At 51.6% G+C, this 23443-nt stretch overlaps 1 protein-coding gene across 1 annotated transcript in view; it reads right to left on the bottom strand.

The window, feature by feature from the left end:
* Positions 1–678: 678 nt before the first annotated feature.
* WNT3A (Wnt family member 3A) overlaps positions 679–23443 on the bottom strand; it is a 70785-nt gene continuing 48020 nt past the window's right edge. The window contains exons 3-5 of the mRNA XM_061421394.1: positions 8955–9220; positions 1562–2066; positions 679–764 (exon numbers count right to left, since the gene is read on the bottom strand). Of these exons, the coding sequence (XP_061277378.1) occupies positions 1587–2066; positions 8955–9220 (746 nt within the window). The 3' untranslated portion in view covers positions 679–764; positions 1562–1586. The remainder of the gene's footprint in view (positions 765–1561; positions 2067–8954; positions 9221–23443) is intronic.

Consider the following 23443-nt stretch of genomic DNA (forward strand, 5'->3'; position numbering starts at 1 on the left):
ATGACTAAAAGTTTCTTTCATAGAAAGAAAAGGAAAACCACAACAACGCATCTGTTTGTCTAGCTCCTGTGTATGGTGGATATAGCAGCATTGGAAATAAAATTAAAACCCACAAATGCAAAATTCAAGGAGAGGAAGGTCGTATTCCTAGTGGGGTGTGAAGGTCCCTCCATTGTCTTTCCCCCTGCTTGGAGAGGAGGCCCTCATGGACAGGGGCCAGGCAACATTTCACAGTACCAGAGGCTGAGGAGGAAAAGTCTTGGCATGGCAGTACATGGTGGGCAGTTCCTATGGGCATTAGTTGACGGGTCCATCGGCCTTGCTCATTCCCAGACAGGATGAATGAGTCAGATGTGATGAGGGCCAAGCCAAGTAGCCCACCGGAGACTTCACAATGGCCAGTGGCAGGTAGGTCTGGTGTACCATAGACGTAGCGGCAGGACCTGGGGGTCAGTCCTGGCCATAAGGGGCTGGGGCAGAGACCACTCCTGTGGGGTCTTGGGGTCCTCTCTCTGTTGCACCAGTGTTGTGGCATCCTCCGACTCCAAATCTCCCGAACAACACCAGGTAAGCCTCCAAGGTAGGTTATAGAGCTGAGTAGGACCTGGGCAGCAGTGCAGCCCAGTGACTCTGGGCAGCCTGAGAGTCTAGGTCCCCTTCTTGCCTTTCCTTTACAGAGGACTGTGAATGAGGGTGCTGGAGAGAGGTGCTGAGGCCATGAGGGCAGCAACAGCAAGTCTGGAACAGGAGGCTTTGCTCCTCTCCTGTGGATGAGATGGGGTACGTGTGGGAACGTGAAGACAGGGAGGCGAGAGAACCAGGCTTGGACTCTGTCAGTGGCAAAGTAGAGGGCACAGCTGACCAGGCTGCATGGTGCCTTGCTGGGGCATGGGTGACAGTAGGGCACTGGGAAGAGGGCCTAGGTGTCTGATGCCCAGCACAGAGCAGCTGGGACAGAGTTAGGCCGCACGTCCCAGGCCTTCCCTCGGCCTACTGCCACGAGGCCCTATCTCCTGGACCCAAATCCCAGCCATTCCGCAGGGCCTGGTTGAGAGCGTTGGCAGGTATCATTGAGGGAGGAATCCTTGGAGGATATACCTCGGACCTCAGTGGGAGGGGTAGGAGGACAAGATGTTCCCCACAGGCTCTCCACAGCTCATTCTGCCAGGAGATTCTCCTTTACATAGATGAAGTCCGGAGGATGGAACCACGTGGTCTTCGGGGGACAGTAATGGCAGGCTAAATCCCTGGAGCCCCAACCCCAGAGAAGACCTGGGTTTCACTCCAGGACGGGGAAGAACTTTATACCACTCAGGAACCTCAACTCTGTCCTACCATAAAGGACCCCGCCCCGCTCGAGCAGCTCTATCTCAGAGCCCCGCCCCCTCCCCGCACACAGGGGAGCGATACCTCAGAGCTCCGCCCCCGCCCCGCCCACCGGGGGAGCGCTACCTCAGAGCCCCACCCCCGCCCCGCCCCGCCCACGGAGGAGCTCTACCTCAGAGCCCCGCCTCCGCCCCGCCCACTGAGGGGCCCCGCCCCCGCCGGGTGGAGCTCTAACCCGCGGGCGCCGATGGCGACGCCCTCTACTTGCAGGTGTGCACGTCGTAGACGCGCGCGCACTCCTGGCAGCTCACATAGCAGCACCAGTGGAAGACGCAGTGGCACTTCTCCCTCCGCTGCTCGGTGCGCGCGTTGTGGCCGCGGCCGCAGCACAGCAGGTCGCAGCCGTCTATGCCGTGCGAGCTCACGTTGCAGGTGCGGTCTCGCGTGCCGAATGATCCTGTTTCGGGGTTGGGCTCACAGAAGTTGGGCGAGGCCTCGTAGTAGACCAGGTCGCGCTCTGTGGGCACCTTAAAGTAAGTGTAGCGTGGCCGCAGGGTCTCCACCCAGCCGCGCGACTCGCGGTGCTTCTCCACCACCATCTCTGAGGCGCTGTCATACTTATCCTTGAGGAAGTCACCAATGGCGCGGAAGTCAGGCTGCGACCACCAGCAGGTCTTCACTTCACAGCTGCCCGAGAGCCCATGGCACTTGCACTTGAGGTGCATGTGACTGGCGATGGCCTACAGAAGCAGGCAAGCGGTGGAGTCAGGGCAGGCCCTCAACCTCCCCACCTCCCCGGAGCATGATGGCTGTGCTCCTTGCCTTAGACTTCCTTCCACTCATCTGTCAAACAATCCCTCAACCTGCTCCATAAAGCTCTGGGACTCCCAGGCGGAGCACCCTCTCCCAATGCTATCCTTGATGTGGTTCCCCTGGCAGACCCAAGATCCTGGACGGAAGGGTCTGGGAAGCCCCCTCCTGGGCTGAGTCTACTTCTAGGCCATCTATGTTCAGTGAAGGGGCTGTAACGTGACATGTAAGTGCAGGGGTGGGAAAGGGAAATGGTTCCTTCTAACTGGGGAAATCCAAGACTTTGGTCTAGAGGAGATGCGCATGGGCTGGGTTGCAAGTCTGAGGGCTGGCCTGATCTGAATAATGGGAGCACAATACCTTCAGGGCCCAGGAAAATGGGTTTATTGCATCTTAGGGGAGTGCTGAGAATTACATTATGTTTCTCCTGTGGGCACCCCAGCACGAGGTTCTCTTCCCTTCTTTCTTTGGGGGAAGGAGTGGGGCTGGGGGTGAAAGGTCCTGTGATGTAATCAGAAATAGCCACCTGTGAGGTCGTGAGATGCGGCTGGTGGCCCAGGCTGAGAAGTGCTGTTAAGGGCACACTACAGGCTGGGTCACACTAAATCCCCAGATTTCATAAGAGGATGTAAAATATCTCGTTCAAAATTTTAATATTGATTGCATTACTGTCATGGTAACATGTTGGTTATATTGGGCTCAATAAAATTTATTATTTAAAACAAATTTCACCTGTTTCCTTTTAAAATGTGGCAACTAGAAATTGATACATACCGTGTGGTTTTCATTACACTTCTATATTAAACAGTGCTGATCTAAGACTTCAGGTGGGCTCCGTGTCCAGATGCTTCCTCCACCCTGTTCCCCTCTCCTTGCTGTTTCTTCAACCCTTCCTTCTGATCCTGGCACTTTTTTAGGGGCATCTGTAAATTACACTCCCTCACCAAAGTCCAGTTCTGTCTAATCACCATTTTCTTCTCTTTCGTGACCAAGCTTTTCCAAAGAGGAGCTGCCACTTCCCATCTCTGCCTCCTAAGTCTTTTGTTTTAGTTTTACTTTTGATCAAAGTTATATATGCATATACTTTAAAGAGTCCAAGAGTTCCTAAGACCTGTTAAGAAAAACAGGAGTTCTGCTTCCACACTCTCATTAACAGAACTTTCCTGACCTGCTAGGGGCAGCACCTTGCACCTCTGCACCTGTAATAAGATGCTTGTCTTGACCCAGGTTTGATCCCTAGGTCGGGAAGATCCCCTGGAGAAGGGAATGGCTACCCACTCTGGTATCCTTGCCTGGAGAATCCCATGGACAGAGGAACCTGGTGGGCTACAGTCCATGGGATTGCAAACAGTTGGATACAACTGAGCAACTAACACTTTCACTTGTTACTTCTTGATTTTTCAGTGTTTGGCCTTGTCTTATGGACCTATGGACCTATGTCTTATGGACTCACCATGGAGGTCCCATGGGGGGACCTTATACCCCAACTCTGATGCACAGTTTTTCCAAACTCCCTCCCTACTCCAAAAACTATGGCATAGTTCCAGTTAGATCAAAACTTGGTGCTGACAGTGTTGAAAATGAAAGATGCTCAGTCGTGTCTGATTCTTTGTGACCCCATGGACTATATAGTCCATGGAACTCTCCAGGCCAGAATACTGGAGTGGGTAGCCTTTCCCTTCTCTAGGGGATCTTCCCAACCCAGGGATCAAACACAGGTCTCCAGCATTGCAAGTGGATTCTTCACCAACTGGGCCACCAGGGAACCTCACGAATACTGGAGTGGGTAGCCTATCCCTTCTCCAGCGTATCTTCTCCACCCAGGAATCAAACTGGGGTTGCCTGCATTGCAGGCAGATTCTTTACCAGCTGAGCTACCAGGGAAGCTGACAGTGTTGGGGCTTTGTTAAATGTCATACTTGGTTGAGCCACATGATGTGATTGCTTTTCTTTTTCTACAAAATATTTTGTTGTTGCTGTTTTTAATGTACTTACAGATTCAGTCTCATACACACTCTGCTGCTGCTGCTAAGTCACTTCAGTCCTGTCCGACTCTGTGCGACTCCATAGACGGCAGCCCACCAGGCTCCCCCATCCCTGGGATTCTCCAAGCAAGAACACTGGAGTGGGTTGCCATTTCCTTCTCCAATGCAGGAAAGTGAAAAGTGAAAGTGAAGTCACTCAGTCGTGTCCGACTCTTAGCAACCCCGTGGACTGCAGCCTACCAGGCTTCTCCACCCATGGGATTTTCCAGGCAAGAGTATTGGAGTGGGTTGTCATTGCCTTCTCCATACACTCTCTAGTCATGTAAATATTCTCTTCAAGACTTTCAAACACACCAGATGTTCCATGGATTTCATTTTCTTGGAGACATCTTTTTCAACACCCTTCTGGTAAATTTTGTGAAATGTGCATGTCTGCAAACAAATCTTTTCTACTTGAAAAGTTGAAAAGACGATTTAGCTTGGTATAAAAGTCTTGGCTTAAAATATTTCCCCCTTTCAGGATTCTGAAAGTATTGCTCTATTTTATTCTAGCTTTCACTGTCGTTCTTAGAAACACTGATGATATTTTGATTCCTGATCCTTTGCGTGAAATCAAATCTTCTGGGAAGTTTGGAAGGCTTCTCTGTGTCATAGGCTGTGAATTTCACAATAAGTTTTCTTTTTAAATTTTTATTTTTGGCTGTGCTGGGTCTTCGTTGCTGTGAGTGGGGACTACTCTTCATTGATGTGTGTGGACTTTTTCATTGTGGTGGCTTCTCTTGTTGCGGCTCAGGGGCTCTAAAGCACAGGCTCAGTAGTCGTGGCGCATGGGCCTAGTTGTGCTGCACGTGGAGTCCTCCCAGACCAGGGGTTGAACCCATGTCCCTTGCACTGGCAGGCGGACTCAACCACTGCACCACCAAGAAAGCCCTCACAATGAGTTTGGACATGGGTCTTCCCCTTTCTTACGCTAATCACTTACGTGGCCTGTTTGGTCTGAACTTCTGGTCATCAGCTCTGGGAAACTTCTTGTATTAATTCTTTACCAAATTTCCTCATCTTCATGTTCATCATTGTCTTTCTTGGACAGATCTTCTATATTTTCTAGTCTTTCCTATTTTCCAGGTCTTTGTCTTTCTTCTTCTTCCTCTACTTTGTGGGAAGGCTGTCTCAACTGTCTTCCAACCTTTCTGCTGAGATTTTTTGCTGTTCTATTTTAATTTCTAAGAGCCTCCTTTCCCCCTGGATATTCTTTTAAGTTAACAGTTTATTCTAGTTTTATGGATTCAGTATATTAACTCTCAGGGCATAGTGATGGGTTTTTGAAGTTTTCATCTCTCTTTATAATGTCTCTTTCCCATAAGTTTGGTTTTTGTTTATTTATTTTGGTCTTTATCTTTGTGGTTGCAGGAAGCCATCATGTTCAGTGATCCCTAACTACCTGCTGTATTTAAAAGTGGGACACCAAAAACTTATTGGAACCTCCTGTACACAGGAGAGATTCATGTACTCAGACCCTCACTGTAGAGTGATCTGGCCACGTTGCTTTTAGGAGAAACCCCACATCAATATCTTCAAGTCTCTCCTCTTGGATTGGTCTGATTTTCAGGGGAGAATCTTCCATTCTCTCGCCTAGAGCATACAAGATTGGCTGTGGTACTAGGAGATTAAGAAGAGAAATGTGTATATAGACAGACTCCTTTCACTTGGGCAGCCTCCCCCTCAGCAGTCCAGACATCATCTGCTTTACCCTCATTAGGGAATAAGCCTCCAGGCTTCTGCCATGATGATGGAGGGGTGTTGTCTGGATGCAAGAGGTTGGACAGAAGAGCTTGTAGGTTTAAAGTGCTTTTAAAATAGATTTCAACCAATCTTTCTGTTTCCAAGCCCTACATCTATCTCTACTTCTCAAGATATCGGATACTAGAAATTCCTGGGGTGATTGCTTTAAGATTAAAGCCAATCTAGTTTAAGAGTTTCTATTGGCTTAATATTCAGCTTTCTTGTCTGTACTGAGAGATTGCTTTGTGCTTTCAAAGTTTCATTACCTTTGTCCCCTTTTCTGTTTTGCATGTTCTCTATAGTTTAGTTATGTATCTTAAAATTAATTCATTGTCATTTTAGTGATGTTCTAGGAGACTGCAGACAAAAATCCTTTGTATTTAGTTTGTCACTTTTTTTTAACTGGAAGCTCCCATTCAGTTTTCAGGTCTACAGTTTCTTTGCGATTCTTTCCCAAATCTATTATATTACATTTTAGCTTTGTGAACGGAAGTAAGCATATTTTTTTCTCATAATCTGTGTCTAATAATTTCAGTATTGGACTCTTGTTTCTGTTGCTGTTGCTGTTCTCGTTCTGCTTTGTTTTGTTTGGCTGGTTATCACTCATTCTGTCGCCAGCTCGTTTAATAGGTTATATTTGATCATGTGTTGAACATTGTGTTTGAAAAATTGTTTGTAGAAAAAACTATCAGCTATCATAAGGTTATCATTCTCTGGAAAAGATTTATCTTCTTTTTCCAGGTGCCTGGGGATACCAGCAATTTGGGATCACCTTAATCCAGTTTTGAGATTTTGCTAGCCTGCACATGTGCACAAGGGCTTGTCTACTTCAGGTTTTCTTTTACTCCTCAGGATCCCGCCTAAACGGAGGAATTATTTCCCAGACATAGAACCTCTGATGGTCCCTTTTAGCTCGGTGAGGCTGCTGAAAGTGCAGCTCAGCATATATACTTTTTTCTCAGACCAGCAAATGACCCCTGGATAAATGCAGCCCCAGGCACCAGGCTTGGAGGCTATAGTCACCCTCTGAACTTTGCACTGCTAATTCCTCACTATATGGTTAGCTACTTGACACTTAACAATTATTTTTTTGGAAGTGTAGTATACAGTATTCTTGCCTGGAGAATCCCAGGGACGGGGGAGCCTGGTGGGCTGCCGTCTGTGGGGTTGCATAGAGTTGAACATGACTGAAGCGACTTAGCAGCAGCAGCAGTATACATGCAAAAGTTTATATGTCATAAGCATGAAATATGACCAAATTTCACAAATTACCAGCCTCAGAACACCAGCTCCTTGGAAACTCCCATCATGCTCTCTTCCAGTTGTTATCTTTTTTCCTGCCAGGGCGTGTATTCCAACAGCATTTCCTTGATGACTAGTGATATTGATCACCTTTTCACATATTCACACATATTGGTCATTTCTAGATTTTCTTTTGTGAAGTGGCTTTCCATATTTTAGCCAACTTTCTATTGAGTTATCAGTCTTTTTCTTATTACTTTGTAGAGTTCTTTTTATACTATAACTTTAATATACAGGTTGAGTATATATATTGTGAATGTCTCCTCCTGTATGGATCGCCTTTTCAGTTTCGTGGTGGTGCGGTTTTATACATTTTAATACTACTCTGCATTATTACATTTTTCTTTCATTATGAGTGCTTTTTTGGCCTGTTTAGGAAATCTTTGCCTACTCCGAGGTCACAAAGATATTTCCTTCTATTTTCTTCTAAACATTCTCTGTCTACTCTTTCCTATTTGGAAACAGGAAATTGATTTTTTTAAATATGGTGTGAAGTGAAATGGCAACCCACTCCAGTGTTCTTGCCTGGAGAATCCCAGGGACAGAGGAGCCTGGTGGGCTGCCGTCTCTGGGTTTGCACAGAGTCGGACACGACTGAAGCGACTTAGCAGCAGCAGGGGTCAAGATTAATTCTTTACCATATTGTTATCCAGCTGACTGAGCATCCTTTATTGAAAAGACCATGTCCCCCTTTGCATTGCACTGTCTTCTTGCCTGTGATAAGTCAGGTAACTGCATCACGTGAGTATTCTATACTTGTAAATGGTGCTTTTTAGTCTCATCCTACATTTGTACTCATCTTTAGTCAGAAGATTAACATGAGTCACCAAGTTCCCTGTTGTTGGAAATTAAAATGTTCTCTCTTCAGCCCTCTGCAATGCCCCAGTTTCACTGGCCAAGGTCAGAGCCAACTCTACTGGACATTTTCCAGCCCCTCACACATCACTTCCTATCAGCAGTTCCCCCCTGACCCTCTAATCAAGTGCTTTTCAAAAAGGCTCACAAATCCTTTTACAGCTTGGTCTCTGGCAGCCTCTCCATTCCCCACATCTTTCTTTCCCTGTTCTCCATATTCCGCCTGAACTAACTCCTGTGCATTCTTTCACGATGGGTTACCCAGAGACTCTCCTGGCTTCCCCTCATCTCACTTCAGTTCAGTTCGGTCACTCAATCGCTCAATCGGGTCCGACTCTTTGCGACCCCGTGGACTGCAGCACACCAGGCTTCCCTGTCTGCCAATGATTCTGCTTGTCTCCACTCACCACCTCTGTCACTAGAAGTCTTTTTTGAGACTCCAGTCTGGGTCTGACCTCTCCACTATGCCCAGATCACCTTGCGCGCGTGTGTGTCTGTGCATTTCTTCATTGGAGAACTTACCACACTGTGGTGTAGCAGCCTGGCTGTCTCCCTCGGGGAACGTGCAGGAGCAGGCCTTTCTCCCGTCCCTCCTTCCTTGTGACCCCAACATCACAGGCAGACCTGCCATCCTGTGAGAATGCCCTAGACCTCGTGGAGCAACGGGACAGCCCTGTGTTTCAGACACTCTTGGGCAGGAGGTGAGCAGACCCCCAGTCTGGCCATCAGATACATCCCTCCCATGGCCCACCACCCTGCCTCCAGCGGGCCACACCCCGCAGGGGGCCACGGCACACATCCTACTCAGAAAGTTCTGTTTCCCAGAGCCCCGCAGGGGTGTGGTCTCAGGGATTTCTGCTTCACCCCCAGGACTGAAGGGGGCCACAAACGTACCTGGCGCCCAGCCTCATTGTTGTGGCGGTTCATCGCGGAGCGAGCGTCTGGGCGGTTCTCCCGCGCATCTGCGAACTCCCGAGACACCATCCCGCCGAACTCGATGTCCTCGCTGCAGCCGCCCCACTTCCAGCCCTCACCGGGCGAGCCCTGATGGCGGCTGCTGCAGCCGCAGATGGCAGCGGAGCCCTCGGCGCAAGAGCGCGTCACCGCGAAGGCTACGCCGGCAGAGGCGATGGCGTGCACGAAGGCGGACTCCCGAGTAGCTGCGAAAAGAGATGACTTGCTTGGCAGCACCCGGCATGGCTGGGTGGGGCTGGCCGTGGGAGGCGCGGCTGCCTCTTCCCAGGCTGGGCCCTGGGCACCCACATGGGCGTCGGGTTCTAGACTCGCAGGGCGGTACCGCGGTACAGTGAAGGGGAGGCAGGGCTGCGGTGGGACAGGAGCGCGCGTCCCTGAGTAAGGACCCAAGGAGGGGAGAGAGCTTCCCCAAAGAAAGTATACGGAGAGCTAAGGAGCCAAGGCAAGATGCTGGGCATCACTTGTCATGGAGAACCGCAGGGACGGTTGAAACCAGAAAGTCAGACCATAACCAGTGCTGGTGAGGATGTAGAGAAATCAGAACGCTGTAGACTGCTGGCTGGGAAGGAGAGTGGTGCTTCCCGCTTGGAAATCGATTTGGCCGCTTCTTGAAAACATGTACCTACCCTATGACCTGGTCATTCGCCTCTAAAGTATTAACCCTGGAGAAAACCTGTGTTCATGTAAAGACCATGAAGCAAATGTCACTGCAACTTTATTTGTAATAGTCCTAAACTGAGTTCAAAAATGTCTATCAACAGGTGAACGGATGAAAAATAGTGTCATAAGGTAAATAAGTCGTGGGTTACAGATGGCAACTAGAATTTATACTGTATATTTGGAAATTGTTAAGAACATAGATCTTAAAGTTCTCATCAGAAGAAAAAGTCTTGTAACTGTGTGGGGTAATGGATGTTAATTAAACTTTTTGTGGTGATCATGTCCCAGTGTGCACAAACACTGAATCATTATGTTGTAGTAGTAGGAGTGTTAGTCACTCAGTCGTGTCTGACTCTTTGCAACCCCGTGGACTGTAGCCTGCCAGGCTCCTCTGTCTATGGGATTTTCCAGACAAGAATACTGGGGTGGGTAGCCCTTCCCTTCTCCAGGGGATCTTCCCAACTCAGGGATTGAATCAGGGTCTCCTGCATTACAGGCAGATTCTTTACCATCTGAGCCACCAGGGAAGCCCATCACTATTTTGGACACCTAAACTAATTATAATGTTATATGTCAATTATATTTCAATTAAAACCTGTGGCATATTTATGAAGTGGAATTCTACTTAGCATACCAGGAAAGACAGAGTGGATGAATCTCAAATTATGTGGATTGATTAAAAGGGAGACAAAAGGCAGATACTCCTTCTAGTGTTCTCCTAACCCATGGTGGAGCCCTTGTGCCCAGATGTCCTTGTTGGAAGCTTCCAGCAGCCCTGCCAGGGTGCGGCTCCCAGCTCACACGCTGCCCACTTGTGCCTCTTTCACTGCCTGCACACCCTTCCCTTCTTCACTTCAGACACCAGGTACTGAGAGGCCCAGCGGAAGGGCCACCTCTTCTGGAGCCGTCTGAAGGTCAGTGCCTCCAAGTGCACTCTGCCCTATACTGGCCCCTCGTGCTTGGGTCTGGAGCTGAATGCCCCTCAGGAACTGGCAGACTGCCTCTGACCTGATATTGGAGCTCCTGGGCCCCTGAATGCTGCCTTCTCCTTCTACACATGGAGGAACTGAGTCAGGGGATGTGGCATTTGTTTTTAGAAGGCCAATGGTGGGTGGCTGAAGCTTAGGAAGAAAAAGCCAGTGGGGCTGAACTGGATCAGACAGGCATGTGAGGGAGTCAGCAGAGGCCTGCCTTGGAGAGGCCAGCTGCAGGGGGTTTCTGGGTGTGGGAGGCCTCGCCTCACCCTGGCAGACAGAACCCTAGAGGAACTGGTCTCAAAGGACAGGCAGGAAGTCGGCAGAGGAAAAAAAGGAGGCAGGGGTATTTTGCATGGGGGCTCACAAAGTCAGGGCCCCAGGTGGGGAGGGGCTGGGCTGGCAGGACCAGAGGGAAATACAGGGCATGTGAGGGACAGCCTGGACTTTGCAGAGGCTGGATCCTCAGCCAGGCTTCCCCAGACAGTATGAATGAATGCATCAACGCATCATGCCTCCTGAGTGTGTGCAAACATTTCCTCAAGGCACCAAGCCATGATATGCTCCAGGTGCAGGACCAGGTCCTGCGGGTACCCTGGGTCCTGTATGAACTGATAGAACTCACTCACTCCTCAAATCACCATTCCACATGTGTGTGGAGCACCTGCTGTTTGCCAAACCCTGCTGGAGAAACATCAGGGAGCAAGATAACCTTATGGAGCTTACCTGCTGATGAGCAAGAATTTTAAAATCCCAGGTAAAAAAATTGCTATGGACTGAGGAGTGAGCTGGAGAGATGTAGGAACAGGACCAACCAGGGCCTTCTGTGTCTGGCAAGGGGTATGTGCCCCATTTTCTCCCTGAGCTCTTCCTGGGCAGAGGCCCCACCACAGGCCTGGGCCATGCAAGGGCTCGAAATGGCTACAGGAGAGTCATCCCAGGGGGCCGCTACCTCCTCACTCCACATCAACGCTCAGGAGGCTTTTTCCCTGGGAGGGGGATGGAGAGGGGGCTCCACCCTGGGGAGCAAGCAGAGGTTTGGGGTTGCATCCCACACTTCCTCCAACTGCATGGTCTTACCTGCTCCCAGGTTTGCAGCCAAGGATATGTGTCCCAAAACTCAGGCAGCAGAGTCAGGGAAGTGGTAAGATAGGATTCCGGCCAGCAGTGTGCACACACTCAGACTCAGCCACACAGCTTTGTACACATCCACACACACCTGAGAAAAGCACGTTTACTCCTACACTAGGAACACACAGAGTGGGATGTGTCTGAGAAAGTGCCCTAGGCACCAGCCTCTTGATAGCTGCAAGGCTCCACCCTGCTTTTGGTGACTTCTTTCTATGGATTTGCCAACACTTCTGGATGGTCCTCTGCAGACCACAGCCAACCTATATACTCCCCATGTTTTCCCCAGAGCAGGCCTGGACACCTGCTTGTTTCTGGAAACTCCCAGGTGGCAAGCACCCAGTCACAAACCCAGGAAGGACTCCCCATTTCTCCCCCATCAACCTCCCACTGACAGCTTGGTTGGGATCTACCCAAGTCTGAAGGCTGCTCTGGCCTCCTGAAATGGCCGTGGCCCATCTTGCCTCTCCTTGTTCTCAACCATGAGTCCAGACCTCAGAATCTCCCACTTGCACCAGAAGAGGATACTAGTTGGGACAGGCGCCTCCAGCTTCCAGCTTCCCCCAACCCCATCCACACATACAGACACTCACCTCATACCCATATACGCATGCACACACAGACACACACATATATGCACACACTCACCAAGTATGCACATCCCCCTATACATACTGTAGGAGGAATGCTTTGTCCAGAGCCCATCTGGCCCTGCCAAGCCCCTTCTCCAGTCCTTGCCACTGTGTCCTTGCTTGACTCACACACAGGCTGACTCTGCCCCACCTGCTACCCTCTCAGCCCTGATCACTACTCCCTAGCTTCCAGCCACACTCAGCCCTCGTCCTTCCCTTGGGTTCTTTCCAGCTGCTTCTCTGCTGCTGTGAGTCTGCTGTGTCCCCATCCCTGCTCCCTGGGGATCCAAGGATGCAGTCTTGGCTCAGTCCACGCCTGGCCCTGGAGCGCTAGGGCTCCCCAAGGGCTTCAGGAGGACCATCTCACAACTCATTCTGCCTGAAAGCTCCCTGAGGTGGGGGCTGTGTCATGTTCACTTTTTGTTTCTAATCTGTAGCCCCAGGCCCATCCCACAGATGGTTATTGGTGAGCAAGGGACTGGTCAGAGGAGAGGGCAGAGGCCCTGGGCTGGGGCAAGGAGTCCAGGAGGGTCTGAGCACACCTGGACAGGCCCACCCCAGGGGACCTGCCTCTCTGCCCCTCCCTACTCAGCTTGTCCTGGAACAAATTCAGGACAGCTTGCCTCCCTGTCCTCTTTCCCAGACATCAGCCAGACATCTGCCTCTGAAGACACGAAGCCCCTGTCCTGTTATCCTTTTATAATAAACCTGATTAGTTTCAGGGCAGCCTGGAGCCACTTCTTGCTGACTCAAGGCACACACAACATGGACACAGACCCCCTTCCTTCTTGTTCTTCCACTCAGCAGAGCCCACACCCTTATTTTGTCTTCTCAAGGACTCAGGTTGTCCCTCACCTCCAACTCTTTGGAGGCTGGGCTAACATGATTCTCACCCCTCCAGGGTCCTGGTCTGGTGTCTCCCCTCCTGCCCATGCAATGACTCTGGGTTAGGGGCTGTGAGCTGGAGGTCTGGGGGTTCCTAACCACCCTTCCCAGGGCAGGGTAGAGCCAGTATGTCCTGGGTATTCCTGGAACCCACTGCACACAGCCTGATGCCTCCTCTACCGTGTGCTCTCTGGTGGCCCTTCTCAAGGCTCAGAGTCTCTGAGTCCTAAATATGCCCCCCCAGGTCCCTCTGAGCCTGTCCCCAGAGGGCCCAGGGCGAGCCCCTGTAGGAGGATTCTGCCTCCTGTCTCTGCCTCTGCTCTGCACCCTCTGCTAGCCCCTGTTCACCTCCCCTCTCCAGCTACTGAGATAAGGGGAGAGAAAGCGGGCCTGGGGCTTTGCCCTGCCCTGCACAGGGCTTGGAGATCTCTGCTTAGCAAGCTCAGGCAAACAGTCCAGGGCTTCCAGACAACTTGAGGGGAAGCGTGTGCGGGGATTGGGAGGGGTGTTCCCCCTTGAACTTAGAGGGAAAAACTCATTCCTGCCCTGCTCTGTCTGTGTGAGCCTGCACACTTCTCTCTTCTCTGGGTACTTCAGTTTCCTTTTCTGTCAAAGGAGGAGAGGGGCTCCTCACAAATAAAGATCTGAGGACCAAAGACACCGTGGAGCTGGCCTTCAAATTGCTCATGAGGAAAAGAAGCCTAATACAGACCATAAGCCAAAAAAAAAAAAAAAAGTAAGATGGTTCTTTCTGACCATCTTTCTGATGGTTCTTTCTGAAAATCCTTTTAAAATTGAAGACACAGGTCTTTAAGCAGTTACCAGAGAAGCTGATCAGTCACAAAGGGAAAACCTGAAACTTTGCATTGGGGAACTATGACAGGTCCCTCCTCACCAGAGAAATCGGGGTTGCCGTCACCAGCAACGGGACAGAAAACAGATGGGTGGATGCCATGTGCCTCCTAAGATAGTGTCCCAAGGAAATTCCACCCTCTTTGAGGCATTTTAAAGATCTAATTATCAGGAAACATCAGACACCCGCAAAGGTCTAACCAAATTCCTCCTGGTTTCAAGAGCATGAAAGGCAAGGGCTGGGCTGAGGAGCCCATGGACCTGGGATGGGATCCTGGACAGATAAGGGACATTAGTGGAGAAATGGATGAAATCTGGGTAAAGCCTAGAGTTTAGTTAGTAGTGACGGATCTTGGTTTTGATGGATCTAGCTGGATTTGTGTCATGTCAGCAATGGGGAGGCCTGGGAGGAGATCTGGATTCCTGCAATGTTTCTGTAAGTCTACACAATTATTTCCAAAGGAAAAGTTAAAACACATTCTGATGCTGTGTATAAGACCCCCAGAATGCCCAGGTGCCATCCCACAGCTGTGGGGCTTTTAACCCAGGAAACCATAGGTAAGCTTTAGGGTGTTCATCATTTGTTGTTTTAGTCGCTCAGTCATGTCTGACTCTTTGTGACCCCATGGACTGTAGCCCTCCAGGCTCCTCTGTCCATGGGATTCACCAAGCAAGAACACTGGAGTGGGTTGCCATTTCCTTCTTCAGGGGATCTTCCCAACCCAGGGATCAAACCTGAGTCTTCTACTTTGGCAGGCAGGTTCTTTACCACTGAGCCACCAGGGAAGCCCACGTGTTCGTTTACTCTATCCCTAAAACAAGGTTTATTGTAGACTTACAGAAGTCTTTCAACCTAAAGTTCTTGTCAATATGTAACAGTAACATACCAACAAAGTCCAGAACATAACCTTCCCCAAATCATGAGCTGAATTCCAGGGCATGTCTGAAAACTCGTGTGTTTTTCTGGATAGATTGTTTTTTATCAAATTTCCACAAAGGTTTGAACCAAGAAACTCATGACCTTCTAGAGTAGTCTCAGCTTAGAGAGGAAGGGGCACAGGGCTCTCCTGAGGTCATGGGCTGGAAAAGCACAGCAGCAACTCCAGTTACAGCAAAATTTTAGCCACAAACAGCAGACACACACAGATAAGGAGAGAGAACCATTCTGCCTGTGGGTAGAGAAATTGGTTCTTGGAGATGAGACTGGAAATATCCCCATCACCAGCAAAATGCTTTCTTTTGAATGGGCTATGGCAGGTCAAGAGAGAAGGAAGGGACACAGCCTATAAGAGAGGGGTGCATTGCTAGAATCGTGCCTACACGAGCTGTTAGGGCTCCTCAGGCCTGCTCTGTGCCAGCTCAGGACTCATTCCCACACTGCAATCTCTGATCGGGAAAAGGAAGAAGAAAGAGAATCTCCTAAAAGAGTCTTTTTGTAAGACAAGTAACTTCCATCAAGAAAACCATCTTTCCCAGAAGCTTGATATTTTTTCATTTTTGTTCAGTAGCCCAGTTGTGTCCGACTCTTTGCAACCCCATGTACTGCAGCACGTCAGGCCCCCCGTCCCTCACCATCTCCTGAAGTTTGTCCAAGTTCATGGCCATTGCATCGGTGATGCCTCCAGCCATCTCATTCTCTGACACCCTCTTCTCCTTCTGCCCTCAATCTTTCCCAGCATCAGGGACTTTTCCAATGGGTCGGCTATTTGCATCAGATGACCAAAATACTGGAGCTTCAGCATCTAACGAGTATTCAGGCTTGATTTCCCTTAAGATTGACTGGTTTGGTCTCCTTGCTGTTCAAGGGACTCTCAGGAGTCTTCTCTAGCACCACAGTTTGAAGGCATCAATTCTTTGGTGCTCTGCCTTCTTTATGGTCCAGCTCTCACAACTGTATGTGACCATTGGAAAGACCATAGCCCTGACTATATGGACCTTTGTCAGCAGAGTAATGTCTCTGCTTTCCAATGCACTGTTTAGGTTTGTTACAGCTTTCCTGCCAAGAAGTGATCATCTTCTGATTTCACGGCTGCAGTCACCATCCTCAGAGATTTTAGAGCCCAAGAATAGGAAATATGTCACTACTTCCACCTTTTCCCCTTCTATTTGCTGTTAAGTAATATGGCTGGATGCCATGATCTTAGTTTTTTAATATTTAGCTTTAAGCTGGCCTTTTCTCTCTCTTCCTTCACCTCATCAAGAGGCTTTTTGTTCCTAATTGCTAATAATTGTTTCATTAGCAATTATTTATTCAGTTTATTCAAAGGATCGATGAGCTACCCTTTTTTCATTTATCCACAATCCATCCATCTACAATCAACCCATCCATCCATCTATTCATCTACCATCCCTCTACCATCTATACATCCATCCATCCATCACTCATCCATTCATTCATTCACCACCCATCATCCATCTATCAAAACAGTCATCCACCCACCCAGGACCCGAGAGTCTATAATGAGCCATACGCTGGGCTCACAACTAGAAATACAAGGTAAGTAAGATGCAAGGTGCCCATTCTCAAGAACCAAAGTAAGAAATCTGTGAGAAAGTGGATTGCTGCTCTGATGAAATTTCTAACAACTTAGACTTCTGAAAGTTGAAGGAGCTACCTGTTCTGGTGGTAATTAAGCACAAACTGAATGACCTACTGTTAGGTGGAGGGAATCGTGCACTGGGGAGGAGAAGGGTGAACCAGAGGAATCTTTGCATTCCTTTAGTGGGAGGCCCTGCTATTGCAAGTCAGGTTCTTTGCTTTGGGCTGTGCTGGGTCACCTGCCTCTGGGAGATTACAGTTTATGATGAAGAGAATAGGGGGAAAGGACACACAATAAGCTTGGCAATGTAAGCTCTGGGGCAGGTTTGGGATGGAGGGGTGGCTGAATGAATGGACGGTGGATGGATGAGTGAATGGGTGAATGGTGGAGACTGGGTGGATGAATGAATGGATGAATGGATGAGTGGGTGGTGGACATCGAGTGGATGATGCCTGAATAATGGGTTGATGGATGGATGGATGGATGGATGGATGGATGAATGGTGGATGGATGGATGGGCGGAGGTAAAATCTGCGGCAGGTTACTATGTTGTAAGAGCTTGCAGTCCTGGCGGGGGTGATGGGGGAGGGACATGCAGCGCGAGTTGTCTGGCATGGCTGCACCATCACCGGGACCAGTGCAGCCTTGGGTACCAGGGTCGAGTGTCACGTGTGAGATGGGCTTTGGCGGTTACTTTACTTCTCTGGGTCTCAGAACTTTAAAACTCTAGTTCTAAACTCTAGAGGGATTCTAATAAATTCTGTTTCCAGATTTGGATTTCATAGGCTTGGAAAGTACTAAAAATTTAGTACTAAAATTTAGTACTAAAAAGTACTAAAAATTACATAGGACTGTGAAATTTTGTCACTTTTTTGAGAGAATAAGATACATAAGAAATGACAAGCATAATTTCAGAAAAGGACCTTTTTTTTTTTTTACTTCAAAAAAGGATTTATTTCCAAAGTCCTATATGCTGAAGAAAGTTCAAAAAATATTCCAAGGTCCTTGTCTTTAACATTTCCCCAGTGGTTAGCAACTACTTATTAAGTGTTGACTGTGGTCTGAGTGGACAAGAAGACCTCTGTCCCAGAGATGATTTTCCATCTGGGAGATTACCCAGAAGGCCCTTTTATCAGGGATTGATAGGAAAGCACCACCCAGAGGCCTCCCTGCCCTAGGCCTGCACATCCTTTTATAACTGGTCCAGACCAAAGGAGGTGGCTCGTCTCTGCTGAGCCACCCTAAAGGGTCCCGCAGGCCCTCTCAGCCCGAGAGGGGTGTAGAGCCCCAGGGCAGTCAGCCCAGGTCCCAGGCTGCCCAGCCATGGGCACTGAGCCCAGCAGAGGCTCCTGCATCCCCCAGCAATGGGCTCCATGACCACCAGGCTGTCTCCATAGCTGTGGCTTTCAGGAGGTGGAGGACCCACCTGCCCTGCTAGGCTGGCCCCATACTTTGCAGCCACAGGGCATGGGGAGAGACCCACCAGTCCTCTCCTGGGAGGGGAAGGCTGTGGGAGGCTGGTCCTGGATGAGAAAGAGGGGATGGCCTAGGGCTCCTGGGATGGTCCCATTGGCCTGAAGGGGCCATGGATCCCTTTTTTGAGGAATGAGTGTAACCTCTCAGGAAGGGAAGTTCCTGGAAGGGGACTGTGGTTCAAATTTGACCACTGACCAATGAAATCAAGCTCCTGGGGCATTCTGTCTGTGGGGTCCACACAATGGACCCTTTGAGAAGCTCTGAGGGTAACTAGATGCCCCAGCAGTGGTCACCGCAGACCTACCAATGGACCCAGGGCTGCAGTTCTGGGAGGGGGCATGTATATCTGTGAAGAATCCTTCGGTGATTCTGATACATTCCTGTGCTGAACTCAAGCTCCATTATGGTCTCAGATTCCTAAGCCCCTCCTCAGGAAGGTGGCCAGACCCAAGAGGCATCTGGAAAGGAGGTCCTAGGACAGGGTTCTGAAGGGAGAGGGTTTACCATGGCAAGGGTGTCCCTGACACACTCCCTGCCCTTGGAGGGACATGGAAAGGGCTAATACGGAGGGCATCACCTACTCCCCCTTACTCCAGGCTCCTGCAGTGGGCTACGCATCTCTGGCCTGGCTTCTGTGTGAAGTGAGGCCCTGGTCCCTGGGGCTTGGCTGCTATCATCTGGTAGCTGGGTGGGGACTCAGCCTGGGGCAGGGTGGGATGTGACTCCTCGTTTAGAGCTGTAGGACCTGCCTGTCAAAGCCTCCTGGCTGAGTTCTGGCCTGAGAGACAGCCCTCTCTCACCTGGGTGTGCCTCCCCTGTGGTCCCTTGAGACCTGGGGCTCTACTTCTTCCACGGGCAATGTTGACTTCTGGGTCAGACCTCCTGTCTGATGCTGGAGTGGATCAGCAGAGGAGATGCAGGTAGGAGGCAGGCTTCCTTGCCTCCATGCAGACCCCCTCCCCCTGCCAGGACCATGGCTGTAACCACAATCGCCTGCTCAGGGTGGGGAGCCCTGGACCCTCGCCCCACCACTCTCCTACGCTGCAGGGAAGCTCCTCTCTCACCAGCTCTGTGAGGCAAATTCCCCCATCCCACAGGCTTGCCCTTACTCAGCTAGGGGTCCTTTGGGTCTCCCCGGGGTTGCAGGCAAGGAGTTCTTTGTGGCACGTGCTGGTGCCCACAGTTGGAGAGGCCTGCAGAGACGCCAGCTTGGGGCAAATGGCTCCTGTGGACACTGAGCCTCCACGGGAGCTTCTGTGGGAGCATTTCTCTGCTCCCACCTGCCTCCTGAGCATCCCTGGCAAGACATAGAAACAACTCAGCGCCCTCACTCTGCCACATCCCCAGCACACACTCAGAGGCAGCGGCCATGGCTCCCTCTCGGCCTCCCTGGCCAGACTCAGGCCTCTGCGTACCTGACAGGTGAGAGGCTGTAGGAGGGGAGGGATGCAGAGGAGCAGGTCCAGGGATAACCAACCCCCCGCAAAGACAAGCAAGTCCTACAATGCCTGTGCAGGTGCAGAGAGGCCAGCAAATGCTCCGTGTCAGTCTCCCTGGCCCACCAAGGCCTCAAGAGCACGTTCAGAGCATTCAGAGGTTGTTACCTCTTCCCCCTAGCAATGCTCCAACATGAGGAAAGGAGAGACGAAAGACTGGCAAGAGCCCCTAGCCTGCAGTCTGCCCCCTTCCCACACAGCCCACCTTCCTTGGTCTCAGAGCTGGCGGGGTGGCTAGGAGGGGGTGTCGCAATGGGCAATGGCATTTGGTAATCCTGTTGGCCCGTCCTGCACAAAGGATGGAGCCACCTGAGAGCGGAATGCGGCTTGCGCCCCACTGTAGCAGCGGCCCCTGACACTGCCCGGCCGCCAGCACGGCCGGCGTCCTGATTACCTGCTGGGGCTAATGAATCTGGCTTTGTGAGCCACTGTCACGCCGCGTTAGGCCCACAATGGCCCTCGATATTTTATATGAATTTCCCCCTCGTCGGCGATTAGGCCATAGCAAGCCAGTCATAGCAACCGGGAGGTATGCGCGGCCCAGGGGCCTGGGGCACGAGGGGAGCTCACTATTCACACGCTTTAACACAGCACTCCTGAGGGCGTGTGAATCGCCAGCAGCATTTTCACTTTTCTCTTGTGCTTAATCTTGTCGTCTTCGTGGGGATATTGTTTTCTGAGCCGGGCCCGGCAGGGTGTCACCGGGGTCTCTCCTGGCCCCTTTACACACACCCCCAACTGGGGAGAGTTAATGATATACAGGGGCGGCCGCAGAGACGGTCGGAGCCCCCCAACCACCGTGAACCGAAACACTTTCCGATGGGGGTCAGGGGTTGCAACCTGGATTCAGGGATGCTGGTTCTCTGGAGGGCCCCCCTTCTCTCTGGCCCCTCCTGAGCCCCGTGGTTGGTGCCGGCCCGGCCGTCCTGCCCTGGCCCCGTGCCTGCACTCCGACCCTCCGAGGATCGGGCCAGGACACACAGGGAGGTGGACAGACCACCCCCTGGAGCCTGGCCAAGGGAAGGGGCTCTGCCTGGGAGAGGACAGGCTGTGCCATCCCCCTCCGGCTCTCTCCAGCCCGGCCCCGCAAGGAAAAGGGGGTAGAAGGGAGGCAGATGTGGCTGCCTATCCCAGGGCTGCCCAAGCGCATGGGCGGAGGGCTGTAAGGGGATAAGCAGGGCCTGGGGAGCCAGAGCAGACCTCAGGCACCCAGAACACACTTACTGAGACTTCGACTGACACCACAGACTATACCTCAAGTAACCAACCGGGATTCTGACATAATGTGCTTTGAAGGGGTCAGCCAGGGCCCCCAGCTCAGCTGTCCCGTGGGTGAGGTCCAGTGGGTGAGGACTCAGGCGAGGACTGGCCCACCTCTACCAGTAGCAAGGCCCTCTTTGCCAATGAGGATGCCCCACCAGAGTGCAGATGTTCAGGCACTGTGTCCTCCAGGTCCTGAGACCCCGAAGGGACCCTTCGAGGCACACAGTCTGGAATCAGAGGCAGGGTTGAGCGGCTCCTCCAGTCTCTGCCCTAGGGAAGCCTCGGAGGCCCTGGCTTGGGGGGGTGCCTGGGAAAGCCACTGGCAAGGACACTGTCCCAAGGGCACTAAACTAGTGGATGGACCCAGGCGGAGGCCCAGCCTCTTAGAGGTCATTGATGATGAAACTGGGGCCCAGGCCCCACCTGTTCACGCTGCGCGCTGGGACACCAGCGGGAGATGCTTCCACCATGGATGAGTCACCTTCTTACGGCCCCCTCCACTTCTCTAAGGTGCAAATGCCCCACCTAGCTGCGACACAGGCCCCTCAAAGTATGCGCCACCCTCAAACCCACTGGCCTGGACCTTGGACCGGCTATCCCACTTCCTGAGGGGCGTGGTCCCGGCGGGGCTTCCTCCAGAGTGTCTGCGAAAGCGCTGACGTCTGGGACCTGCCTTCCCTGCCTTTTGGCCTCCGCTCCCTTCACCTCATTGGAGGTCAAGAGTGGGTGTCGGCCAGCTCTCAGGGAAAGCTGGTGCTCCAGGTGTCCAGGAGGGACAGATAAGCTGCATCATGTGCCAGCCTCCACGCACTCAAAATTCTTCAAATGCTTTCTGCCCAGTGCAGGTTAAATTGTCCTGCTACTGTGCAAATGAGAGAGGAGGGTACTTCTTCCAAGCCCAGGCTCGCCTCTGCCGCCCAACCTCACGCTCCTTGGTGGCAGCTTCTCAGGGGTCCACTTGACCAACCAGTCTCCAGTCCCAGGCCAGGCAGGCAGATAGTGGTGTGTGTGTGTGAGAGAGAGAGAGAGAGAGAGAGAGAGAAAGACAGAGAGAGAGAGTGAGCGCGCTGGAAGCAGGACACAGGAACACACTCTTTCCCTCTTATCCTCACCCCCACACACATGCTCACACACGCACACACTCGCACACCTCCACATGGGGCTGGGCCCCACTCCTCAGCTGGCAGTGTTAAGCTTTGTTCAACTAGGCCGCCTCAGCAGGGGTGGTCAAGCGCCCCATGGACCCTGCCACAAAGCCCGAGTGACCTCTGACACGATTAGGGTCGCCCTGACCCTAATCCAATCAGATTGATTACTGTGAGTGTGGCCGGGTGGGCAGGCGGGGGCCTCCACAATGGCCTCCCAGAGCTGGCCTCTCTCTGGGGCCCCTGGCAGGCTCCTTCCTCCTGGGCCATTCAGCTCTGCGCCACAATGCATCCGGCCATTTCTCAGCCCCGTGGCGAGCGACGGGGGGAGAGGTCTTCCCTTTCCCGTTAGACCAAGTGATGAGGGCGAATGGAGCTGAGGTGACTTTCACCCCGCTGAAAATGGAGGCAGAAAGAGGGAGAGAGACTGAGGGGAGGAGGGAGAAGAGGGAAGGCAAAGGGCAAAGGGAGGAGCACAGAGACGGAGCAGTGAACGTGAAGGGGAGAATGCAGGGGAGAGTGCCCATGAGGGAGAGACAAGAGAGAGAGTGGGCTCGGGAAGGGTGCATGTGGGGGAGAAGGGTCAGGGACACCAAGGCACACGAGGGTCCTGGAGGTCTGCTGGAGACTAGACTCCCTCTGAGAGGCTTTCGAGGAAGAGAGGGAGTGCAAAGGAGGGGGAGCTTCCTGGGCCTCCAGCCCTGAAGCTGGTGGCTCCCTGTTCCTTGACGCAGGCCCTGGGCACCTTCAGGGCTGCTCTCACCTGAATAGCCTCTACAGAACTCCCAACCCCCCATAGGCTGGTGCTCTCTTAGGAGTCCTGGCCCAGCCCATTCTTTGTATCACTGTTTCCTTAACTTATAACCATTGTGCTGGCTCATGAGATGGTGTTAGGATTCAATTTACTGCTGTGTGTAAAACACCCTAACACATGGCTTCAAAAGCACTGTATACATATTTTAAATAAAAAGAAAGCTCTTTAAGATCTAGCTCAGGTTCCCGCTCCCCAGAGAAGCCTGCCTGCATGGGCACCCTCAAGCCTACGTGCTCATCCTTCAGTCATTCACTCAGCATGTCCTTATGAAGTAACCATTCTGTGCCAGAGCAAACCTTGGTACTGCCCTATGTGCCTGCCATGTGAACCTGCTGTGCATGGCAGGGGGCCCCTCGCCAGACAGGGCTCAGCTCTTGTCCCGGGAGAGTGATGCTGAGGATGGAGCCAGGAAACTAGGAGCTGCCCTGGGGGATGGGAGGGGTCCCCTAGGTGGGCCCTGTGGGCTGAGAGCTAAAGAGAAGACGGCTCTGAAGAGGATGGAGGCTGCAACAATGGGGGCCACAAAGACTGATCCCACTTTGG

Source organism: Bos javanicus, chromosome 7 (genome assembly GCF_032452875.1).
Source record: "Bos javanicus breed banteng chromosome 7, ARS-OSU_banteng_1.0, whole genome shotgun sequence".
Taxonomy (NCBI): domain Eukaryota; kingdom Metazoa; phylum Chordata; class Mammalia; order Artiodactyla; family Bovidae; genus Bos; species Bos javanicus.